The sequence below is a fragment of the Podarcis melisellensis genome (assembly GCF_964234715.1).
Source record: "Podarcis melisellensis genome assembly, chromosome: 14".
NCBI classification, from domain to species: Eukaryota; Metazoa; Chordata; class Lepidosauria; order Squamata; family Lacertidae; genus Podarcis; species Podarcis melisellensis.
In genome coordinates this window covers 38,423,270-38,449,215 of record NC_138546.1, presented here as the reverse complement: position 1 = coordinate 38,449,215, position 25,946 = coordinate 38,423,270, and the positions used below count along the sequence as shown (strand labels likewise).

The window sequence follows — 25,946 nt, the reverse complement described above, 5'->3', positions numbered from 1 at the left end:
GCCCCGATGAGGGCGAAAGCGCCCCCTCCGGTTCGCAAGCTCGGGGGCGCGGCCCCCTCCCCGTTTCCACAAGGGGAGGGTGTTCCTCAGGAGAGGCGCCTCAGCGCGGCCAAAGTGGGTCCGCCGCGCTGGCTCCCCCGCCCCCTCGGGCCTCTCCTCCTTCCTCGCTCGCCTCACTCCTCACCAGAGCGGCCGCCTGTGTCCTTCCGCCGAGCGCGCGCGGGGACTTTTTTGTGGGGCTTTTGGGCGCCTATGAGAAGCGGCGGCGGCCTTGGGCGCCCCTGCTCGTCGTGCTCGTGGGCGGCGGCGGCCGGGCGCGGGCAGCACGGTAAGCGAGGCCTGCTCCCTTCCTCTTCCCTTCCTTTCCCCCCACCTCCAATGGCCGGGCCGGCCAAGCTTTTCCAGGTCAGTCTGCGCCTTTTTGTATAGGGCCCTTGTTACCGGATGTGGAAGTTGATCTCTTCTTCGCTGGTAAAAAATAATTCCACTTCCCCCGGAACCCGGCGCTTACCGCGGCTCCCTCCGCTCCCTTCAAGCGCCCAACCCAGCCAGGATTTCCTGTCGGGGAAAAGCGGGGACGGGAGAGGCCTTCCGGGGATCTGGCGCTGAGGGGGGCTCCGCCTGAGGGAAATGGAGCCGGCGGGAAGCCGAGCCTCCCTGCGTGAGGGCAAAGGCAGGAGACGGGGCGAGCTGGCGAGCAAGGCCTTGGCCGAAGCTGAGGCGCGCGAGCGACTGCCCTTCGCGTCCACACTCGCGTTCAGCTGCCGTTCACACGTTCCTTCGAATCCCGACCCGTGTTTATTCTCGAGCATGCGCTGTTCCGCGCGTTTGGGCTAAAGAAGCCTCGGCCCCGGGGAGCTGACTGTGAGCGGGGAGGCCTGCCCTTCCCGCCCGACGCGAGTTGCATTTTGAGGCAGGGTTTGCTCCTGCTGAGAAGGGAGCGCCTCTCTGGGCGGCCCCGTCGTGGCCTCGGGCCCGCCGGTGCGCCTGTTGCTTGGGAACCCGGGCTCGTTAAACACACCCACCCCAGGGAACGTTGGGTTGTGCGTAAGCGTGCGTGAAGTCGGGGCGCGCGCTTACTCGGGAGTAAGACTCTAGTCCTGGGGAGCGAGCCCCATTGAAGGCAGCGGGGGCTCTGTTTGAGTAGATATGCAGTTGGGATCGGGCTGCTCAAGATCCACTCTCTCGTCCTTTGGTCTCCTCTGGAGCAAGCGGGCTTCCCGTTGTGTGACAAAAGTCCTCCCTTGCACCTTTTTGAGTAGTGGATTCAAACACTCCCGAGGGCGAATGGGTGGCTGTTTTTGGGGAATGGCCAACAAAACATAACATCTAGTCGCCTTGGAGTTTCATTTTTTGGACATCCCCCTGGTTCTGCCTCTTAGGATGAATTTGCCTCTGTTCCATGGGGCAAATGGTGTTGATACAGTCAGTGTTTTTTTCTGGGGGTACACATACCCCTGAAGATTTTGTGAATCTATGTTTGGCCTCGTTGAGAGTCAGTATTTCAATATGAGTAGGAAAAAGAGTACTGCTAAACATTTTTTTTTTTAAAAAAAGCATTGTATACATTGACTGCTGCATAAGAAGAGTAGCCTTCCTCTTCCCATTGAGCCCTGCCAGATGCCACCGCTCCCTGAAGTGGTAGGCTTCGCTGTGTAAAAGCATGTAAAATTACCGTTGGATCTTTCCTGTAATTTTGTAGAAATCTCTCATTCTGAAGTGACATGTTTATTTCCGTATCTTGTATCCGAGCTGCGTATTCACTCCATTTGTGCTGATCGCTACGATGAAACACAGCGAACAATGATGTTTTAAACCTGATGTATTCATCTGGAGTAAGGCCAGTGTTTCCTCGGTACTTTGAAACCTTAAAATAAAGTTCTTAATCTGAATTGAAGCTGATGTCTGCTTTTATTAAGGATAACAGGAAAGCAAAGCGAATCCATTCAAGCCTGATGGATAATTTCTGATGAGTTATAACTAGGACAGTTGTAGCTCAGGGAATACCATAGTTGTAATGAATTCCATCTGTTGGCACCGTCTTTTAAGACGCTGCCAAAACAAGAAATATGTATCATCTAAAAGAAAACTTTAAAAATGTGTGCTGATTGTAGCACTTAAGCAATACCAGCCTTATATTTAAGTGCCTGCCTGGTCGCCACGGGAGACAAAGAATTGCATGCAGGTGAGTGCATGAAATTGCACCCAAGTGAATGTGTGGGCTGGCAGAGGCGGCAAAGGAAATTCTGCTCCTCTGTGCCCAGCACAGAAAGCAAGTGGGCTTCCAGAAGAGAAAAGCCAGCTCCTCCACTCCTAGCACAGAAATGCAGCAGGTTGCTGGAGACATGGAGCACCCCAATTCTTTTCTGCTAGTCCCCAACCAGGACCTTCCTGCTTGCAGGTTTGTAGCTTTTGTGCCCTTCCTTACGAGGCCAAAGTAACATGGCTGTTGATGAAAACAAACTATTCTCAAAATAATTGTTCTATTGCCATAGATATCTTAAACAAACAAACAACCAGAGTTGAGATCCAGACAACTTGGCATACAAACAGACCTAGGTTTAACTCTTTGCCTAAGCATTTAAAAGGGTTTCAGGTAGTTTTGCTTAGGTGAGCCTTGCCTCTTGCAGGAGACACAGAAATAGGCTGAAGGGCCAACGGTCCATGCAGGTTCATGCCCATTTATTTTGGGGATGGAAAAGTCCTTGCTTTTTGAAGGAACAAGGCAATGGATTCCATATGCTTTTTAGAATTCCAGGCACATGTTTGGGGAAGGTGCTGTATATCATGAGTTTGGACTCCCCCTCCGCCCCTTCCTCCAAATTCACATACTACATTTTTGTAATTTCCCCATCATATTCTTGTTCCTTGTCTGATATAAAATCCAGTTCCACAGCTTAAGAAATCTTGCATATAGGCTGTGGCTATTTGAAAGCTGCTTTGAATGGCAACAGGTTTCTTATAAGTAGCTCATAGATTGCACATTGCCAAACAGGAAAATAAGTAGTTTCTCATATGCTCTTGATGCTGATGTTACGCTCCTAGATTTAATATTTTCAGTGAGATAAAAGGTTCTGTTTCATATACAGTGGTGCCTCGCAAGACGAAATTAATTCGTCTTGCGAGTTTTTCGTCTTGAGAAGCACGGTTTCCCATAGGAATGCATTGAAAATCAATCAATGCGTTCCTATAGAAACCGCCTTCAGACCAGGTCCGGGGACAGTCTGTCCCCCGACCTCTTCTGAAGGCTGGCGGGGGGGGGGGCAAAAGTCTTTGTCCCCCCTGCCTGCCTTCCCGGGGGCTTTTATATCGTCCCGGGACAGCGGAGAATTCCTCCAGGACCTCTTCTGAAGGCGGGCGGGGGGCAAAAGTCTTTGCTCCCCCCCCCCGCCTGCCTTCAAAAGCCATCTGGGATAGCGGGAAGCGCTTCCCTGCTATCCCGGACTGCTTTTAAAATGCTGGCGGTGGGGAGCAAAGCCTTTCGGCCCCCGCCGGCCTATGGGCGAAGGAAGCCCATAGGGAAATTCGTTTTGCAAAGCGCCTCCAAAACGGAAAACCCTTTCGTCTAGCGGGTTTTTCGTCTTGCGAGGCGTTCGTCTTGCGGGGCACCACTGTACTCTTTTAGTGACAGGAAGTACTGACTTCATTTTGTCAAATTTAGCTTATGAATTCTTTCACATGGGGGAATACGTCCTTGTATTATGCACAAATTATAGGCAAAAACTCTGTAGACTACCTTGTAAGAAGTGCATAGACAGCATTTAAATACATAGAGAAGTCTGTTCCGGTGTATTATGCCTGCTCAGAAGAATGTAAACTAAAGGCTACTTTTGAACTCATACGAATTGTAGATACTAAAAGTTGACATAAATTAATACAGCATACAAATTAAAAGGAGGGACCATATTCTGTGATAAGTCTAAAAGAGCTGTTGAATAAAACAAAATTACTAATCCAATTCCATAGACAAAATCATGTACATTTAAAATGGAACGTTATGGAGGTGAAGAATCTTGTCAGTTGCTATGGTGTTAATATAATATGGTACAGTACGATACAGTTATAACATAATTTGGTAAGGTGGCAGTTCTCCACTAGATGGCCCCAAACCATTTCTTTTGATTGTCTGTAACAAAAGACTAATTCTAATAAAGTCAATTAGAACTTAGTCCCCAATTATTCGCTAGCAAAATCAGATATTAGCTATTGACTACTGTGAGAAGAGGAATCAGGGTTAAGGATTATTGGGATTTCTAGTCTGCTTCCTCTCTGTTGATGTAGGTCACAATTTCAGGGGGGAAATGCATGCATACAATAACAAAGCAAATATATACACAAAAGCATGCCAACCTCTACTGCATTTACAGCTGCTACCCTGGTTATCTAAATCCAGCTCTCAAAGTTAGGCTGTTTTGAAAGAATGCAGGAAAGTCTGCAAGGGAATGAGGTTTCATGGAACGGAATGGTGATTGCCCTGGGATCAAGGACAGGAACCTCTAAAGTACATAGGGCTGAAACCATTCGTGACTTTGTAAATAAATTCACCTTTGTGCTTGGATTATTATAGTGGCTAATGTAGATGTTGGAGGGCCACTGTAACATGCTCCATCACTGCATTTCGTTTCAGCTTAACCTTTCAGACAGTTTTCAAGCACAGTTTCACTAATTGTGGCCTAGCTTTGAGGTATTAAGTAATTTACGACAGCCAATTGATCTGAATTGGAAAGAAAAGGCCTCAAACTTTGCACCCATTAGAATAATAATTTATCATGGTCGTCATTATTTAACCTTCCATACACAGGTTTCAAGGTGATGTACAAAATTTAGTAAAATTGGTGCAAGGCTCTCCTTGTCACTGCAACTGTCTCAATATTCAGGAGCCGAACCGGCACGAGACATTGTTCCACTTGAGATGGGAACCCACCTCCTTCCCAGTTTGCCTTTTGAAATTATGTTGATGCTATGTTAGCAGCGGGATGCAGGTGGCGCTGTGGGTTAAACCACAGAGCCTAGGACTTGCCAATCAGAAGGTTGGCGGTTCGAATTCCCGCGACGGGGTGAGCTCCCGTTGCTCGGTCCCTGCTCCTGCCCACCTAGCAGTTCGAAAGCACGTCAAAGTGCAAGTAGATAAATAGGTACCGCTCCAGCGGGAAGGTAAACGGCGTTTCCATGTGCTGCTCTGGTTTGCCAGGAGCGGCTTAGTCATGCTGGCCACATGACCTGGAAGCTGTACGCCGGCTCCCTCGGCCAATAAAGCGAGATGAGCGCCGCAACCCCAGAGTCGGCCACGACTGGACCTAATGGTCAGGGGTCCCTTTATCTTTACCTATATTAGCAGCAGCAGTGGCAATCTGGGGCTTTGGGGGCTCTGAAGAAGCCTCACCAGCTGCTTTTTTGCACCAGTTGGCTATGGTGATGATGGTAGCAGGTGGCCCTAAAAGCAGTGGCTTGGGTGGGTGCACATGGCTCATGATTAGCACAGTTAAGGAGCATCCCAAACTTCTATGAACCTTAAAGATGAGGTGCCTCTGAATGATCAAGAGCAATGGAAGTTCCTAAAAACTTAGGTGGATTCAGTTGGTTCAACTGGCCTTACTGTTGTTTAATTTTGTACCTGATTGTAAGCTGGACGGTAACTTGAATCTGGTGGAAGGAAAAACAAAAGTTGAGTGCTCTCGGCATAATGATAATTTTGTCAGTGATTAGTGGAAGTTGGGTTTATTTCTGGTATTGCATTAGGACAGGCATAGGCAAACTCGGCCCTCCAGATGTTTTGGGACTACAATTCCCATCATCCCTAGCTAACAGGACCAGTGGTCAGGGATGATGGGAATTGTAGTCTCAAAACATCTGGAGGGCCAAGTTTACCTATGCCTGCATTAGGAGATTTTTTTCTGTTCTTTAAGACAGTGTGTAACCTTCATTCATTCATTTTATGTGTATGCCGCTTTCCCGCAAAAAATCCTGCTCAAAGCAGCTTACAACAGGAATACATTTCAAACAAGCGCTACAAAAACAATTTCACAATAACATAGCCAAACAATAGCAAATATAACAACATACCAAAAACCACATTTCAGTACTATAAATATAACAAGATTACTTAAACATGCAGCGTCCAGTAGAAAAAATAACAAGGGAGCTTCACCATTTTGCCTTAGTCCTAGAAACACCACTCCCATGATTTTGCTCACAGTTATACCGGTAAGTCCTTCCATTTAATTTGCATATGAGAGAGTTTGGAGTAGGCATGCTGCTATTGTTGTTTTTATAGCATTTATGAAGCCAAATACAATGCATATTTACTTGAAAATAAATCTTTTATGAGTTTAGTTGGATTTTGCCCTAAGTAAGTTTAGGATTTCTTTGATATTCTTAGTTAATTTCATCCCTTTGGATCTGATCAATTTTGTTTTAAACCATGTTTTCATTCTAAGCTGCTATGCATGGTTTTTTTAAAAAAAGAAAAGTATATTAAATGTTTTAAACATTTAAAAACTCTTTTTCCAAAAAAAACCTTACCCCAAAACCACTCAAAGCAATTTAGAGTAAAAATATATTAAAAACCCAACAAAGGGATAAAAATAGCAATTAGAATAAACACCTCCCAAAATAGTACGCTAATTAAAAGCCACCATCAACTCACCACAAAACCCGGGTAGAGAGGATCACCCCCTTTCTTCTATAGCTAAAAGATTCCAAGACTCCTTGTCTCAGCTTCTTAAGACAGGATTTGTTTGTGCCAACACAACAGCCACCATCTATTCAGCCTGCACCTCTGTTTTCAAGAATTTTTCAATGATACCTGCCACATTTTTTGATATATGTCCATTTATTTCATAACTGTGGCATGTTGAATGAACCTTACGGTAATTCTTTTTCATCTGAAATCTTTCACCAGATGTCCCTGGTAGATTTAGGAAAGAAGCTTTTAGAAGCTGCACGAGCAGGACAAGATGACGAAGTTCGCATTTTGATGGCCAATGGTGCACCTTTTACTACAGACTGGGTAACGAAAACATCTTTTATTTGTTTGTTTGAATTGCATGTTTTGCTTTTCTGTTGGTCTTTTGTATATATTTCTGAGAGAATCACTGGATGAGTGACATTTGAAATATGTGCGTTACATCTGGATCCAAATGGTGTGACGAGAGCAGGTCCTGCTCAATTTCATGTTGGTATGACATTGAATCCCACCTAAAGGGCGGGATTCAACTAATGAGTCCCACCAGTGGAAACCCATGCAAGGACCTCTGTTTGTGAAACAGGGCTATGCCCTCTCTCCCCACCTCTTCGTGCCCCCTAAAATTGATTTGGGGGGTGGGAATGAGGAGAATCCTGAGAACAGCATACAGGGGGAGGAAGTTCATTCCAAGCTGGAATGAACAAGCTGGAATGTTTGTGCTGACAGAACGTTCAACAGCATACTCTTGAATTCCTCCCAAAGACCCTGAAGTTCCAAACCAGCCCAGGACGGGCAGCCCTCAGTATGAATATTGAACTTCTCCATGACCGCTGTCCTGGAGTTCTCCAACACCAGGGTATCTTGACCAGCTCAGTCAGTAATGATGGTGGTATTAATTGACTGCAATACTACAGCATTATTATTATTATTATTATTATTATTATTATTCCCATTTATTCAAAGCAAGAAAAAAGCACAAATAGTAATTTAGAAAATGTAGTTTTCTGACTGATTGTCTATGTATTGGATTGGATATTTATGAATCATGAAATGTAGGAGAAACTATATGAGTAAGCAGGGCACAGATTAGTCACTTCAACATCAAAAGTTGAGAAGAGCTAACAAATCTGTGTGAGTTTAATGAAAGCAGCCTCTTCCAGCAGCATTTCTATAGGATCGCAGGAACTCGTAGAAAACATTGCCCTTAAAAGTAAATAAATAAATAAGAAAACCTCACCCTAAATCATTTATGCACTTTAAAAATAATAAGAAGTCATGGCACTCAAAATTAAATATGTTAAAGAAGGGATGCCGTTAAATTAGAAGAGTATAAATATCCTGTGTGTTCACAACTAGAAGATAGATGGAAGTTAATTCTTAGCTTGATGTTTGTTTGTTTGTTTGTTTGTTTGTTTGTTTGTTAACTGTGCTATATATTGTGTTGCAGTTGGGAACGTCTCCTCTTCATCTAGCAGCACAATATGGGCACTATTCCACCACTGAAGTGTTGCTTCGAGCGGGTGTAAGTCGGGATGCCAGGACCAAAGTGGACAGAACTCCATTACATATGGCAGCTTCTGAAGGCCATGCAAGCATAGTAGAAGTGTTACTTAAGGTAAATATATAGATATATGCACATTTTGTGATAACTGTTCAGAAGCTGAAAAATGCTCATTTGCTAGTTGATGCGAATATGACTTTTCACTATCAGTGGCATGCAAAGAAGCCTTCTAAAAATATTGCTTGGGCTCAAAGCATGCCACAAAGGTTGTTCTTGTGCAAGCTGGGGTTTTGGAACCTCCACCTTGGAGTTCCTCTCCCCCTGCCCTCCTCCAAAGCCATAGGGTTGGAGGATGTGGTGTACAGACGCAGAGCAAACTGCCTTGCACTAAATCAGGCCATTGGTCCATCTAGCTCACTGACCTGGGCCAAAGTTTCAGTAAGTTTCCCCTGCCCTATCTGGAAAAGCTGGGGATTTAATGCTGCGTTTAAATTCTGTGCTGCGCCATTAAGCTACTTCAGTGGAAAGCATGCACACTGCTTTCCACATATTGCACCCAGCCATAAGCAACAATGGTGCATTGTTTGTACAGAGATGGTACAATTTAGTTAACAAGTGACTATATTTATTGCCATTTTTTAAAAAAGTCCATGTTATGTATGCTTTGCTTGATTGTGACTGACCATGAAATACTGTAGAAGGCTGCAAGACTGGAAATAACTATTAAATGGGCTGTGTCTTTCAGTTTTTCAACTCTTGATGGAAATTTGAAGTAGTTTGGGTGTTATGTACTGAAGTTCTCACCCTGGCCAGCAGGGGGATACTGTAGATAGTTATGCAAATGAAGGATAGAAAGTAACGTTCAGTGATTGGATAGTTTTAGAAAGTTGCTACAGTAACGTTGTACCGGAGCTCTATATAAGCAGGCTGACTGAGCCCTTCAGTTCAGTTCTGTTGTGGCCTCTGAATAAAGAAGAGCTGTTTGAAGAATCGCTGTGTCATCTGATATGTTCACCCACAACTTAACATCGGGGGTTTTCTGTTTTATTTGTAGCATGGCGCTGACGTAAATGCAAAGGACATGCTGAAGATGACTGCTCTTCATTGGGCTACTGAACACAATCACCAAGAAGTAGTGGAACTCTTAGTAAAATATGGAGCAGATGTCCATACGCAGAGTAAATTTTGCAAAACAGCATTTGACATCGCTGTGGACAATGGGTTTGAAGACCTGGCAGAAATATTACAGGTAACTCAAAACCGTCTTCAACAAAGTCTTTCCTGGACCTCTGTAAGACTGTAAGAGCCTGCTAGATCAGGCTAATGGCCCATCTAGTCCAGCATTCTCACAGTGGCCCCCTTAAGTAGGAGCTGAGCATATGAGCATTCTCCTCACTCCCCCCCGTGGCTTTCAGCAGCTGATAATCAGAAGCATTCTTCCCTCCAACCGATCAGTTTGCTGACTGATAGCCACTTCTATCACAGCAGGTGGCACTGTGGGTTAAACCACTGTGCTGCTTAGGCTTGCCAATAAAATGGTCGGCGGTTCGAATCTCCGCAACGGGGTGAGCTCCTATTGTTCCGTCCCAGCTCCTGCCAACCTAGCAGTTCGAAAGCACGACAGTGCAAGTAGATAAATAGGTACCGCTCTGGCGGGAAGGTGAACGGTGATTCCGTGCACTGCTCTGGTTTTGCCAGAAGCGGCTTAGTCATGCTGGCCACATGACCCAGAAGCTGTATGCTGGCTCCCTTGGCCTTTAAAGCGAGATGAGCGCCGCAACCCCAGAGTCGTTCGTGACTGGACTTACTGTATTTTTCGCTCTATATGACGCACCAGACCACAAGACGCACCTAGTTTTTGGAGGAGGAAAACAAGAAAAAAAAATTCTGAATCCCAGAAGCCAGAACAGCAAGAGGGATTGTTGCGCCGCGAAAGCAGCGATCCCTTTTGCTGTTCTGGCTTCTGGGATAGCTGCACAGCCTGCATTCGCTTCATAAGACGTACACACATTTCCCCTTACTTTTTAGGAGGGAAAAAGTGAGTCTTATAGAGCAAAAAATACGGTAATTGTCAGGGGTCCCTTTACCTTTTTAGCCACTTCATCCACTTGGTCACCTTCCTTTACTGACGTTCTCACCATATTGATTCTACCTAACGTTAATCTGGTGCATGTCCACAAAGTTATTTGAATTTACCTGAGTTTAGGTATCAGTTTCATTTCTAAATGTCTCCTTTGTTTGCTGTGAACTATACTGACACCTCCTCCTCCTCCTCCTCTTAATTCATTATCTGCCTTTCATTCTAAGATCCCAGGGCAATTTAAAAGCAGTTCACATTTTCTTTAAAAAAAGAATAAAATATCAAAATACAGTATAAAATAAAATATCAAAATACAGTAGTACAATAACTATACAAAATCTGAGTGTGATGGCTTTCCCCCCTAATGAAGGTGGAAATAAGATGTTCTTGTTGCCTGTTCTGTCATAGATTGCAATGCAGAACCAAATCAACACAAACCCAGAAAGTCCCGACACTGTGACGATACATGCAGCAACGCCTCAGTTCATCATTGGACCTGGCGGGGTAGTGAACCTAACAGGTCTGGTATCTTCTGCAAATACATCATATACATCAGGTATTCAGGTGTACAGGGGGTTGGGAATGATTTGTTCACCATATTAAGCAAAATGCTTAGGAATAAAATGATGGTAAGGTTTCAGCAAGTGCATCATTTGCCCTTTAGTTTTTTCCATCATCCCCCAGTTCAGACTTTTTTAATTGCTTAAAGTTTGGCGTTGGAATCGCCCTCTTTTCTTGTCCCCATTCGTTCCAGTGGAATGTGTACAGGAAACTAAGTCAGCTACTAAAATGGATGGGAAGTTTGCTTGTGTATGAGTTATTCAAGCACATGTCAGGCTCTGGATTTGCAGACAAGATGATGTCTTTGCACATTACATTTGAAAGGAATATTTATGCAACCTGCTGACGTCGTTTGTGGTTTGACTTTTGTATTACCTCCTTGTAGATGATACAGGAGTGTCTGCTGTCCAGTTCGGTAATTCCTCAACTTCAGTACTAGCAACTTTGGCTGCCTTAGCAGAAGCTTCAGCTCCATTGTCCAACTCTTCAGAAACACCAGGTGAGGAAACAATATTTGGATGTTAAAACAGGGATTCACATTGTTATTCATTCATTCATTCATTCATTCATTTATTAAAAAGAAAGAAAACGGACAAAATTTCATCTCCTTCACAAAATCCTGAATTTTTTAAAACATTCTTCTTATAATAATTCCATTTCTATGAAGGCAATAATGGCAGTCACGATTTGAGCAGGAAAATCATTATAAATAGGATTGCAATTAATGGCAAAGATGAAAGCTTCTGACTGCGTCTCCATTGTATTTGATGTCTGATCTTTCTGACATAAATCATGCTCTACAGATTTTGATAGAAAGCCTTCTGGTGTACATCCCATCTTTTGTGAACTTCAAAGCTGATTTTAATATAACTGCTTGAATGTAAATGTAGCTGCTTGAATTGCTGCTATTTGTGGTTCAGCATTGGCTTTTAATGATCTTTCTCCTGTTAAAACCTAAAAAAGGTAGTATGACCAATGTTAGTTTGAGACTAATAAGTACCCAGAAACAGGATTTTGTTTAATTCTGAGTGTTAAAATAATTTCTAAATATTAAAATTTGCATTTCTCAGTATAATAAGGTTACCCATGTATCAAACTCCAACTTTCTACCCATTGAGAAAGTACCTGGAAATGCCAAAACATTTTTATACTAGTAAATCCGCTTTGCTTTATGTCAGGTACTAATATGAAACAGCAAATAAATGTATTTCCTTGTATCAATTGTGCTAGGCATTCAGGTTTAGAAAACTGTAATCTCCATCTTTCGTCTTCGCCCCCCTCTTAGCCCAAATTGCGGTCATTTTTATTATCTTTTGGTACTGACATGATGGGTTTACAAAACTTGGGCATGCCTTGGATATGAAAGAGTGCTTTAGCTGCTCCTGCACTGAAGTTAGCTGTAAGTATAAAGTGTGATGAAGGGGGGAAGCCCCCCAAAGAGCCTTTCTCAGCCTTTTCTTCACACAAAGGTATTGGAGAGAGAGGTTTGGAAGAGAGATATCTTACTCTCTTTTAACTGAGTTAAGCACAATGACACTTGCTCCTAGCACATTAAACCTTGGGTAGATTTGCATCTGCCCTCATCCACCTTTAAATAAATGTTCCCCACAAAAATACTTAGGCTAGAATAAATCACAGACACTTGACTTTCCAAATAATTGAAGATTTTATTTACAGTTTCCAGAAGTTACAACAAACAAGCAAAATAAAGATGAAAAAAGCTTCCAAATGCCATAAAGGAAAGCACTTGGTTTCCTTACAAAAAGGATTGTGCAATTTTTGGGTTAGCAAAGATAAAGGCTATAAAATCTCATTTTTCAGAGACTCAGTTCACTTGGTTTTTCTTGGAGTTGGGAGCCATAGCCACATGGCTCCTTGCTTATTCTAGGAAGCACAAAGAAAAAATGACTGTGAGCAGGGAGCTGAAAACCTGCTAAGCCATACCCACTTGCAACCTGAGCTCAGGTTAACCCTTTCATGCATGCAATTGTAAGTCAGTAACACGGGTGGCACTGTGGTCTAAACCACAGAGCCTAGGACTTGCTGATCAGAAGGTCGGCAGTTTGAATCCCCACGACGGGGTGAGCTCCCGTTGCTCGGTCCCTGCTCCTGCCAACCTAGCAGTTTGAAAGCACGTCAAAGTGCAAGTAGATAAATAGGTACCGCTCTGGCGGGAAGGTAAACGGCGTTTCTGTGCGCTGCTCTGGTTTGCCAGAAGCGGCTTAGTCATGCTGGCCACATGACCCGGAAGCTGTACGCCTGCTCCCTCAGCCTATAAAGCAAGATGAGCGCCATAACCCCAGAGTCGGCCACAACTGGACCTAATGGTCAGGGGTCCCTTTACCTTTAACAGAAGGAACATATTACAACAGAAGGAACATAGGAAGCTGCTTTATATGAGTAAGACCATTGATTCATCTAGCTCAGCATTGTCTACAATCACAGGATTTCTCCAGTGTTTCAGGCAGGAGGCTCTCCCAGGGGATGCTGGGAATTGAACCTGGGAACCTCTACACACAAAGCAGATGTTCTCTCTCAGACCTACAGCCCCTTCCCATAACAACACAGCCATAGTGCAAGTTGTATTTGTAAGAAAGCTAATAGGATTTAATAAATCTAATAAATAATAAAGGCCAGCAGAATGGTTTCTGCAAACGGTAGGTATTTAACTTTTTAAAAGCAAGTTTGTTGATAAACCTCCTGATTACTCTTATCCTTTTTGTTATTTAACAGTTGTGGCTACAGAAGAAGTAGTGACTGCAGAATCTGTGGATGGTGCAATTCAGCAAGTTGTCAGTTCCGGAGGTCAACAGGTTATTACCATAGTAACTGATGGGATTCAGCTTGGAAACCTCCATTCCATTCCAACTAGTGGAATGGGTCAGCCCATTATTGTGACCATGCCAGATGGGCAGCAAGGTGAGCTGAAAGGAAATGTAAAATGAGGACTTCAGATCCTCTTCTGAACAATGCATATAAATATTTTTGTTTAGTTTTTGCATTCAACTCAATAGTCACTCGAGGCCACAATTTATTTTTGAAGGGGCAAAACGGGAATACAAATGGCTCAGGAAAAAAGTAGCTTTTAAGGGAGCAACTAGCAAGTATTTAACATTAGGGGTGTGCTATAAATCAATATATAGTCTGATAACAAATAATAGATCAAATCATGATAACCATTTTTTAAAAAAACGACCTTGCAGTTTATTGCAGATTGTGTGTGTGGTATTTAAAAAAGCACAATATTGTGTGTGCAGCCCTTGCTAACTGTACCTCAGTCAGTTCTTCCCTGCCTCTTGCAGGGGCAAGAAATCGCTACAGTAGGCTGGCTCAAATACAGTGACTTGGTTTTCAAATGTAATCTGTTCCATAAGAACGTTCATATTCCAAAACGTTTGAAAACTCAGTACGGAAGCTTCAAAATGGAAAACTGAATAAGGAAGCCATGTTTCCTGTTTGACTTCCGAGGCGCATTTGAAAACATTTACTTCCGGGTTTACAGCATTTGAAAACCAAAATGTTCGTCAACGGCAGGGGTCAGCAAACTTTTTCTACAGGGGGCCAGTTCACTGTCCCTCAAAATTTGTGGCACACACCTTGCCTCCCTCCCTCAGAGACAGTGCAGCTGAGATACCTCCACTCACTGCGTTCAGACAGAGAGGGCTGGGGAGGGGGCGCCCCACCGGTGCTGGGTCTCAACTTGCGCAGAGGGGGCGCAGCCACCCCGCCAGGAAGGGCCCCTACCCCAGGGTGTCCATGGCCATGCTGCTAATGTGCCACTACCGAGCAGCACAGAAGAGTCTTCCTCCTCTCTCCTCGCAGGCTCTCTGCTCCCGCTTCTTCCTGCGCCTTCGCTTCTTCTCCCTTCTTGGAGCTAGACATCAACAAGGCGCCCTTCCCTGCACCTCGCCCTGATTGGAGCAGCGAGTCCCGGGAAGGGTCGCCATTGGCCGCCGTCTCGCGTCAAACCAGCCAATGGAGGGGTGGCCTGAGGTTGCTAAGGCTTCAGATTGGCCAGTGTTGTGGAAGTCTGAGCAACCTCAGAGCATGCTGGGAGTTGTAGTTTGGGGAGGGGTCACAAAAAATGTCCCCCCAATGGGAAAAATGGTGATCATGCCGATCCAAGCGGCGATTGCAGAACCATTTGCGGGCCAGATCCAGAGGGCAATTGGGCCAGATCCGGCCCTCAGACCGTAGTTTGTCGACCCCAGGTCAATGGAAACATTCGAAAACTGAGGTACAGTGCTACCTCGAGTTACAGATGCTTCGGGTTACAAACTCCGCTAACCAGGAAGTGGTTGCTCCAGGTTAAGAACTTTGCCCCAGGATAAGAACGGAAATCGCATGCCAGCAGTGCAGCGGCAGCAGGAGGCCCCATTAGCGAAAGCACGCTTTGGGTTAAGAACCGTGTCAGGTTAAGAACGGACCTCTGGAACGAATTAAGTTCTTAACCCAAGGTACCACTGTATCTCCAAGCTCTCTGAGAAACAGAGCTCAGAGCACCAGTTAGCCCTCACTGTCAGTCTCTCCTGCAAATAGCTACAAGTCGCTACAGCAAGCTGACTAAAAATCGCCAAGCAGGCTGACTCAAATATGGCCAAGCACATCGCCAAAGAGAGCTTTGAGAAACAGCTCTCCATCTCCCCAGCCGGCTTCCCCCAAGGCTTAAAAGCTCACAAGATGTTTCTTTAGCTCAGTCTGCTCTGCAATGCTTCTCTCTATCTCTATCTCAGAATGAAGGAGTGCTCAAGGAATCACTCAAATCTATTGTGGTTTAGCAAAGCATCTGAATTTAAACGGCATTTCCATGCACTCTGGCACTCGTCACTGTCTTCCATGTGCCAGTAGCGGTTTAGTCATGCTGGCCCCATGACCTGGAAAGCTGTCTGTGGACAAACGCCGGCTCCCTCAGCCTGAAAAGTAGATGAGCACCGCACCCCATAGTTGCCTTTGCCTCAACTTAACCCCCAGGGGTTATTTTACCTGAATGTAGCTTGTGTAATCTCCATATTTCTGATACAAATGTATTTTAATTCAAGTCCTTACAGTACCAGCGACTGACATTGCTGAAGAAACAGTGATCAGTGAAGAGCCTCCAGTCAAGAGACAGTGTATTGAGATAGTTGAAAATCGGGTGGAGTCTGCAGAAATAGAAGTAAGGAATCTGTTAGCTGAGTTGTTTTATTCAAATTTTCTAAACTGAGTGTTTATTTTCATCTTGCTTAATACTTCTTTTGTATTACCACAAAATAAGGTATTTATAACTGCATTATGCGTTTGTCTCTGATATATTTGTAATAAATGTTTAATATAAATGTCCCATTGCATGTGGTTTGATGGTCTTAAATATAATAGCAGTTTTTCAATAACAAACAAAGATTTGGTGTAAATGGAGACGCCAAGAAGAAATATTTTATTTAGATTCCCCCCCCCCCCAAGATGATATTATCCGACCAAACTTAAAATATTTATACTATTATGCATAGTATACTAAAGTTTTGGTATAAAATGTCATAGATTTTCTCCCTGAAATTCTTCTTGTTTACATTTTGTATAAAATGAGGCCACTCTTGAACCCATGTGTACATTTATATCAGCAGCTTTACCTGTTTGTGGTCAAAAGTCTACATACATCACAATTGTGATGATGTTAATGTTAAGTAACTGTATTTTCAAAATTATGTATCATAAAGATTTTGTTCCTTGTATACAGTCTGAAAAGTTGCTTAATGCAAATTCAGTAAATAAGTTTAGTAATCATCTCAATTCCATTATTTCTACTCATATTGTGGTGTCGGATAAAATACCTTCATCGTTCCAAGGTTTGGGCTTTAGTGCAGAATTTTATTGCTTTTCTTTGTGATACAGGCAAAAATGTATTCCTACAATAAAAAACCCATCAACAGTCTATTTCCACATTATCACCCTGATTTTCTTTTCATTAAAAGGTTTCTCACTGAGAATGTATAATGGACTCTGTTGTCATGCTACAGGAATGAATTAGATATTAAGAATACAGCTGTCCATTTAGATTTCATCTGAAAGGTACCGTATTGGCCCGAATATAAGCCACTTTCCCCCCCAAATTCTGTCAGTGAAAAGTTAAAGTGTGGCTTATATTTGTGACCTTATGCCACCAGCGCGCCTCATCCCCCAGAGAGCAGCCCGGGAGGGGGTTTGGGAGCAGTGGGCAGGCTGGGCACCATTGCCCCAGGCTCTCGGGCTGCCCTTGGGGGGGGCGGAACCGCTCCCCTTTGCCAGCGACCTCCCCCCTTCCTTCCTCTTCCCAGCGGCTCAGGAGAGGCTTGGGAGTGGCGGGCAAGCTGCATGCCGTTGCCCCGTTCTGGGGGTGGGGGAGCCGCATTACTTGGATGGCAGCCAACCGCCCCCCCCCCAGCAGTCTGGCAGAACGGGGGAATATCTTTTTTCTCCCACCCCCCTGAATTTTGAAGGTGCAGCTTATTTGTGGGTGCGGCTTATATTCGGGCCAATATGGTACATTTTGACTGTTTAATTGAGGTGGAGCATTCCTAGACTAAGTAAAATAAACCTCTGCTTGTGTGGTGCTCTGCATTGCTACAGGAGAAGATGCCTGCTTTAGAAAATTGTTATTGATTTTCTTCTTGTTCTCCCACTCAAATCATGTGTCCCACTTCACTATGGGAAAAATGGCATTCTGCTTTTAGGTATACATAGCATAGTTTAGTTATACTATTATTTTTAGAGTTATAAGCTACCATCAGTGTACAGGGCACGTTACAGAGTTTTGACAGTGGTGAAGACAATATGGAGAGAGAAGGGATGGCAAAGCAAGGGTCACTTGGAATGGCACTGAGCAGCTCTGCATTTAGGTTTCATTTTAGTGAGGGATGCAGATTAACATATTCAGACAAAGGTTCGCCAGGGAAAGTGAGGACCGAGGAAGGATTTCACCACATATTTGTCCTCAAGGAGGAATGTCTAAGCAAGAACAAATGGGCAGAATTGTTGGAGAGCAAGAGACCTTTGAGCAATCAGAATAATAGGCTGACCAACAGTTATCAGGTACCTGAATTGTACGTTTTTGAGTGCTGGAGCACAACTCAACTGGATGATGCAAAAATTGACAGTAACAGGAAAAGAATTTGGAACACAAACCGTAGGATGGACTTGTGCCTCAGTCCCAAATATATTTACCGGGGACTAAATAAAGTTAAGATTAATGAAGCTTACTTCCCAGAAAGTATGATTGGGATCATTCTGTAAGGGAAAAGGGGATATCATCAGAAGGAAGAAGAGGAAGGTTGTTATTTTTTACCCTGCTATTTTATTTCAACAAAACAGTGTTTACAGATGGACCTTCTTGGTCCCTTTTATATTGTACTACCTAGTGATTAAAGTGGAAACCATGGCTGAAATTAGCTTATTTAAATTTAAAAAAAAACATGGAGTCCTTTAAAGAGGGAGGGAAAGGCTTTTGCTTGTGTACGGATCAGAACAAAGCTATTTCCTAGGCAATTATTCTTAATAATAGAAATGCTGCTTTTGGGCTCATGTAAGATCGCAGCATGTCATGAGCTGGTCATTTGGGTTCACCAAAATTCCAAGCTGCCTATTTTGTAGGATGGAGAAAATGTCTTTTGCTTTTGAGCTCAAGTGCTTTTTCTTGATCATGAAACTGTTCTCTGTCATCAAATGAAAATGGAATAGGTGGGTTGGCTCAACACTTGACTTTGTTGAATTACTTGTCAAATTAAGCAGGGTGGGGGGAGTCAGTCAATCCAGTCACTATTTAAAGAGCAGTACCCTTTGTGGGGGGGGGGGATGGAAACAGCCTTAGAATAGAAGTCCAAAGTAAAAATTCATGACAGATGTGTTCTTCAAGAGAATAAGAATGTTGGCAAGGAATAGCATTATGTTATCCATCTGCACAGAAAACCCTCACATAATAATTGCATTGGGTGACTGCTGTATCATGTTGAAATGGGAAAATAATTTTGCCTTCGGTGGGAAGAGAATCAAGCCTGATTTTTTTTTTTTAGTGCAAACCCCTGCAGCAGTACTATCCTATCGTTTGGCCCCTGTTTTCTGTCTCTCAAATGCCTTGCATAGTGTTCTGGTTCAGGAGGCAGCCCACTTGGTCCATAGAACCTCTGCAGTTAGCCTTCTGAGATATTGGCTTTGCTTCTCCCTGTGTAATTTCATCTCTCTGGTTCTCAGTGGCTGTTGCCAGTCAATTTCCAGGCGCAACATTTCCTTACCCTGCACATGTAATAAAGAAGACGAGGTACCAGCTCTAATTGCTGAGAAAGGCAGATGAGAGCTCCCTGGGGGATGGGGTGGACAGACTGGTACATGGCAGTGAACTCAGTGCAGTTCTGGTACAGTGGTACCTCGGGTTAAGAACTTAATTCGTTTCAGAGGTCTGTTCTTAATCTGAAACGGGTTCTTAACCTGAGGCGCACTTTTCTAATGGGGCCTCCTGCTGCCGCTGCACTGCTGGTGCGCAATTTCCGTTCTTATCCTGGGGCAAAGTTCTTAACCTGGAACAACCACTTCTTGGTTAGTGGAGTTTGTAACCCAAAGCATCTGTAACCCGAGGTACCACTGTACTCAGAGCAAATCCCTAGGCTTGAAATTCTTAAATTGCAAATGTGTGTCTTTTGCATCAGTCGACAGATATGGGGGTTCTAATAAAAAAAACACAGAATTGATCCTGCAATATCCAGGCCTGTCTGCCAAAGCTAGCAACTAGTTTTACTTGTGGGCCACTTTGGAGAAGTCAAGGTATGAAAGGAAGAAGAGCATCTTCCAAGTCAGTCACCCTTAGTTTGCAACCTGGAGAACAAGACTTGGAGTACTTGTCTCATGCCTGGTCTCAGTCTCTCTTCCCACTGCTTTTCCTCTGGAAAGAATGGAGGGAAAGAGGAGGTTTGGGTGAGGGACTGAATAGATAGCACCCTTCGAAATCAAATTCAGGCACTAGTTACCTATTTCATAGTGGTTGTGATAACGGAATGAGAGAACAACATATTTTAACTATCATGTTAGAATAGCCCTTAGATGGTATCATTGGGCAACCAGCTGATGTCATAATGGGGACTCAGCAGGCAGAGGAGTCATGAATTTTCTGGTTGCTGGATATTGCAGTGTAGTAGTGCACAACATCCTTGTGCAAGGCGGTGGGAACTTGGGAGACCTTAGAAATTTAGTCAACTAAATTCTACTCCGAGTAAACCCATTGAAATCAATGTATCTGAGTTAGTTGTGGTCATTAATATCAATGGATCTGAGTAGGACTTGGTTGGATAGAATGTGTAGTGATTTTATGTTATAACCGTCCTAAGACCTATGGGTATAGTGCAGTATACAAATTTAATAATAATAGTAACCCAGGGTTCTGAGTTCCTTCTCCATTCCTACATGAAATGACACAATATATTGTGTGTTCTCCATGGACTTCTTTCATGCAAGTTGTTTGAGTGGTTTTGGAAGGTTGTTGGCCACAAATAAAGGGCATGTGATACAATAGAGTGGAAAGAAATCTAAAGAAGTATAACTTTGAATAAAGAGAGGAAAATGGTGTTTAATTTCTCCTGGTACATTTTAGCATTCTTACGCACTTGCCGCTAAGTTTCAGTGTGCCGGTACAGGTCTGTGGGGTCAGCAAGCTGACGTGAGTGCAAGAATTCAGACTTTTGGTTTGTAGACTGTAGACATCTATCTTAATCCAAAACACGGTGAGATAGCACACACAATTCTAATCATGTGATGGACAGAGGGGATGTTCCTGATCGCTCCATGCTGCCTTTCCCATCACCATCCTTGTTGCCTCCCAGAGATTGGGGGCAAACATCTGCAGCAGGGAGCTTCTTCTGTCAGGGTAGCCTCCCCACATGACTTGTGACTCCAGAAGATCAGGTTTCTCAATTGTACAGGAAGCCTATACACATAAGAAAGTCTCATGGCTAAAGTTATCCCCAAGTTAGCTCAGACCCTTGCCTTATATCCACCAGCAGTCATGCTTTCACTGTTGTGGATCAAAGAGACTAACAATTACCAGACTTTTAGAAGACATCTGAAGGCAGCCCTCTTTAGGGAAGCTTTTAATGTCTGATACATTACAGTATTTTAATATTTTTTTGGAAGCCACCCAGAGTGGCTGGGGAAGCCCAGCCAGATGGGCGGGGTATAAAAAATATTTTATTTTATTATTTTATTTTATTATTTTATGCTACTCTACTCTACTCTACTCCACTCCACTCCACTCCACTCCACTCCACTCCACTCCACTCCACTCCCGCCTGGCTGAGATCAGGCAGGCCACGCTCCCTGTTGAGCTTCTGGCGTTTAATTTTGGCAGGCATTTTAAGTAACCTTTCTAGATTTCAACTGGCTTGACTTTCTTGTATGTTTTGTAACCTTTCTGTACGCAACTACAGACATGTGTTAGAATGCCCGAATAGGACTTGCTAATCCCATTGATTTCACAACATTTCCAGGAATAGAATAGAATAGAATTTACACTTTTCTCCACTCCGTTGTCCTTCTAACACCCATCTCCATTTGCCATGTTACAACATTATTGGAAAATAAAAAGGGAAGGGACATAGGACCAGGCATATGCAGCCCTTAGTTCCTTGGAGAATAGGCATTTAAAGATGTTTTATTCTGTTTGATATTCTGTTGGGAGCTGCCCAGAGGGGCATGGTATAATTAAAAATTAATAATAATAATAATAATAATAATAATAATAATAATAATAATAATTATATACAGTGGTACCTGGTTTCTCAAATTTAATTCATTCTGGGAGTCTGTTCAACGCCTGAAACGGTTCAAAAACGAAGGTGCCGCACTCAATTGAAAGCCGCAGAATCTGTGTCGGATGTTTGGCTTCTGAAAAACGTTCACAAACGTTCACTCACTTCCAGGTTTGCAGCTTTTGGGAGCTTATTTGTTTGGGAGCCAAGCCGTTCCAAAACCAAGGTACCACTGTAGATGTAACAAAATAAATGTGTAGTTTGCTAACTCAGGAGAGAATTGAGGAAGAGGCATAATATTTGGATGATGAAATAATATGCATTTGAAAAGGTTTATAATCAGACACATGGAAGGGAAGGTGGGAAGTCTAGAGATTCAGAGAAATATCCAAATATGGATATGTATTTTGTATTGTCATAACTCTGTACTTGTAAAATCAAATAAAAATTATTTCAAAAAAAGCAGAGCTGTTTGTAGGCAGAATTTGTAACAGAAGAATTAAAAGTAGCTGTTAAAACTATGAAGTGGGAAGCTAGATTAACTTCCTTCTTCTCCAGACCTAAATATTCTGTTGCTAAAATTAATTGCAAGGCTATGTTTGTTAACAGCTAGCCAATTGGTTATATAAGGGATCTTTTAAAATTAGCCTGTTCTGATATTTTATGCCACATACGTCAAATTGTCTGACTTTTTGTGATACCATGATCCCTTATGTAGAATATTTTAAAATTAACTATTTCCCCTCTCCCCCCACTTCAAAGAATAAGCTCAATGAACATGCCGGAATTCCTGTATATTTGTTCTTCAGGTACAATGAAGTGGCGCTTTCAAACAAGTGCAAACCAGCCATTGATTCATTTTTCACACAATTTACCTATACCTTTCTGTGTTCTGTTTTAACAGGAAAGAGAAACTTTACAGAAGCAGCTGGATGAGGCAAATCGGGAAGCGCAGAAGTACCGCCAGCAGCTTCTGAAGAAGGAGCAGGAGGCGGAAGCCTATAGGCAGAAGTTGGAGGCAATGACCCGCCTCCAGACTAACAAAGAAGCTGTCTGAATGGTTGAAGCGAGCATTCTGTCAAGCCAGTTTAAGAAAACAGCAGTACAATCTGGACCTGCGTGTCGCATCAGCCGCAGCCCCGGGATTATATGCTAGAGAAGATGCTACAGGTTTGAAACTGGACTTAAGCCATGAGTTCTGGTGAATTTCTTGTATAATAAGTAAACTCAGAATTTAGACATTTTGTGCAAAAAAGAAAAAAAATATTTAAAAAGAAATACTGTAAATAGTTGTTTTTTTACAGTTCCAAAATTAGTTGCTGAATCTTTTTGAAGGGATCCACAAACATGCAAAGGCAATGTTTTTGAGACCTTTTTGATTTTAGTACAAAACTGCTGAAATACAGAACAGTTTTAAGGGTGATAACTGTTGATTTGAACTGACGGTGTGAAAATGAATTATGTGATGGAACCAGTCCCGAAGGCTAGCAACTTAGACTTCTGAGTTCATACATCTCCTCATGGAAATCCTTTGTACAGCTTTAAGTAGTTGTCCAGAGTCTCTGAACCCTGCCCCTCCCTTTTTTATTTAGAAAAAGTGTAATTTTTTATATTTAATTACTGTTATATTCAAGTAGATTGACATGTATATGAAGCTGATATTTTTTAAACTTTTCAGTTTGTACATATGCTGCATGTTTATATCTATATATATATCTATATATAGGTATATAGATATATAATTTCTACATACAACTTACAGAAGTATTTTTCAGGAAAGAAGAGCGAAAATTATGAGAAAAAATGTCTAATCTATAGGTCATGGGTGGGGAGACAGAAGCAAGCTGGTGGTTTGTTGTTGTTTTATGCGAGTCCCATTTCTTGATGAAATGTAACTTGAGAGAAGAGAAAGAAAACCAAGACAGGTTTGTATGTAAACCAGCCTTCGCGCCAACCTGGTGCCTTCGGATTGTTTTGGGATCACAACTCCTATCACTGCCAGCCAGCTTGACTGTGCTGCTTGGGGCTGATGGGAATTGTAGTTCAGAAACATACTGAGGTCACCAGGTTGGCGCGAAGGCTGATGTAATATATGGATTATTTGAAATGTATTCTACGCGGAGCATGAAATCACATTTCTAGCGTGTCTAGCAAATCTGGGCCACAAATCCACAGGTGGAGACCAAGTTGCAAAGCAGTCCAGTTAACTTTCCCTCTCTTCCTATGCTGCCACCTTAACTTTGCAGGCTCTTCACTTTGCTTCACTTCCAAGCATTACAAAGAAGGTGGCTGCGATTGTTCTTTGTGATGGGTGGAGAGGGGTTGCAGAGTCCACTTTAAAGAACCTATAGGTGAATGACACAGAGCTGTACAGTATAACATGATTCTTATTGACCAAAAGCAAACGCGAACGAGCTGAGCTCATTGAAAACATTTGACGATATCTATGCATGCAGGTGTCTCTATAGCAAAAGGTGGTATCGCATGAGCTGCACAAATTTCCGAAGAGGGTGGAGTTATTTGACAGGAAGGAGTCCAGATTTACAACAGCATATAGCAATTCACTTATTTGTGTGTAACACGGGCACAGAAGGAACTTGGCTCAAGCTGAACTCGAGCTATTGCCTATCTGGTTCAGCAAGAGCATAGAGGTTGCACAGTGGAGGAGAAAAGGTTAAACTGGAACCATAGAAGGAGCTGCTGCCCACACTGCAACCTCTCCTCGCTCCGCTCTCGTCTTTCAGGACCGTGACTTTCTTGTAATAACAGTATAAAGAAATATAGGAACACTGGGTGCAATAGCAGTGCTCTTCTCCTCTGCAAGCCTCTTCAAATTAACGCAAGAATGCAGAAGATGGAACTCTTGAGCAGCTTGGATTCATTTTCCGTAGAAACCACACAGGTGAAGCCCGCAAATTCTTTCATTCCCTCTGCTCCACCACTCTTGCGATCTCTGCTCTTGCTTGTTTCAGTGGAGCTTGCAAAGGGAAACTTTTGAATTTGGATTTCTTCACTTAAGATCTACAGTTGAGCAGCAACATAAATATATACGATGAGTTGATACTGTTGTTGCTTACCGTTGTTTCTGATGGCTAGGATTATGTTTGAATTTGTGCGGTCATCAAAGATAAGATACATAGCACTTCCAGTGTACAACATTGTATCTTTTTGAAGCTTTGTAATATCAAGAAATAGGTGGCAGCCCTAAATCACTATTATGTTTGAGAATATCGGAGTGTTGTCACATCCTGGGGAAGGAGTCAGCACTTGGTCCCAGGAACTGGGATTGAAGGGGAAATAGATGTAATCTCACATACCAAGGACCTCACAACTCAAGTCTGCTTTACACATGCAGCAAGAATGAGAGGTAGAACAGACTGTACCACTTCTGGTTGCAGGTGGAGACTGTCATTTTTAAATGTTCCCTCGTGCTTTTTTTTTTTTTTAAAGAAAACTTGCAAGAAGAAAGCTAGGACATTGGAGGGAATGGTGCTGATCCAGCCTTCTGCCTTGTGTGCTAGTTTTCTACTTGCAGGAGGCTTTTTCAAATTTATTTTTACACAGTGGAATGTTCAGAAACAGGACTGACTTTCTCGGGCAGTACAGCCTTTTCTATCGCGTCGTCCTGCTGCAAGTGTAGAGCCAGCCAGAGTGCTTCAGAACCAAGAGCAACATTCAGATACCTGTGGCTTTTAGACCTTCACTTAGACCATACTGCCTTAAAGATTACTGAGTCTACATTGCGTTACACTTCAAACTACTGTGCAGCTCCTTTATTTCAGAGTATACTTTGTATTTGATTTGTGCTTTGCTGTGTCTGTTTCAGTGCTTTTATGAAAATGTATAACTTTATAAAATCATCTAGATGACCTATACAAAATAATTGCCCTTAAAACTGTACTCTGGCCTACTTTTTCTATTTACAATTAAATATCTTTTCCACAAGTGAAGTGTCAGTTTACTTTTTAAAAAAGAAGAAGACGATGACAACGTTAAAATGACATCCAGTGGTGTTGATGGTTGCACTTTGTTAGGCAAGCATTACCCCCTCAGCTATTCATCAGAGGTCTGGTGTTAGAATTATATAGGTGGCTGTCAACCCCTGACACAGGTAAGCTTTCAAAGCCTGGGAAAATGCTGGGAGGAAGATTTTTAGGATAACGTATGTCACTGGCTACAATGGCTGGAACAAGCTCTAAGATGACTTTGTGAACGTCATTTCTGCAAGGAACAAATGAGGTTTTGCTTATAATTGTGTACTGATGGCACTATACTCTGTTGCAACCATCCCATGTCTCTAGAACAGAGCTTCCCAAGCTTTTCATGTTGGTGACACACTTTTTAGACATGCACCATTTCATGACACAGTAATTCAGT

General features: G+C 43.0%; 1 protein-coding gene across 4 annotated transcripts; it reads left to right on the top strand.

Moving 5' to 3' along the window:
• The first annotated feature begins 190 nt into the window (after nucleotides 1-190).
• Nucleotides 191-25,514, top strand: GABPB1 (GA binding protein transcription factor subunit beta 1). Of its 4 annotated transcripts, XR_014162901.1 has the most exons (10): nucleotides 3,993-4,501; nucleotides 6,902-7,009; nucleotides 8,133-8,300; nucleotides 9,241-9,435; nucleotides 10,675-10,822; nucleotides 11,213-11,326; nucleotides 13,561-13,746; nucleotides 15,867-15,982; nucleotides 22,474-23,494; nucleotides 23,637-25,514. XR_014162901.1 is itself a non-coding variant. In XM_081888699.1 (9 exons), exons 2-9 carry the CDS (start codon nucleotides 6,902-6,904, stop codon nucleotides 22,624-22,626), a joined length of 1,188 nt encoding a protein of 395 aa, XP_081744825.1. In that variant the 5' UTR covers nucleotides 191-328; the 3' UTR covers nucleotides 22,627-25,514. The 4 variants fall into 4 exon arrangements, 3 of the variants coding, with proteins under 3 accessions (XP_081744825.1, XP_081744823.1, XP_081744824.1); XM_081888699.1 differs by lacking the exon at nucleotides 3,993-4,501 and adding an exon at nucleotides 191-328 and having other exon boundaries at nucleotides 22,474-25,514; XM_081888697.1 differs by having other exon boundaries at nucleotides 22,474-25,514.
• The last annotated feature ends 432 nt before the right edge of the window (nucleotides 25,515-25,946 follow it).

Bases quoted from the DNA above. Each gene is read 5' to 3' on its own strand.
- GABPB1 (XM_081888697.1), top strand. From the start codon at position 4,421: ATGCAGGAAAGTCTGCAAGGGAATGAGGTTTCATGGAACGGAATGGTG. The intron at 9,436-10,674 runs GTAACTCAAAAC...GTTCTGTCATAG, and splicing joins ACCTGGCAGAAATATTACAG to ATTGCAATGCAGAACCAAAT. The intron at 15,983-22,473 runs GTAAGGAATCTG...CTGTTTTAACAG, and splicing joins TGGAGTCTGCAGAAATAGAA to GAAAGAGAAACTTTACAGAA.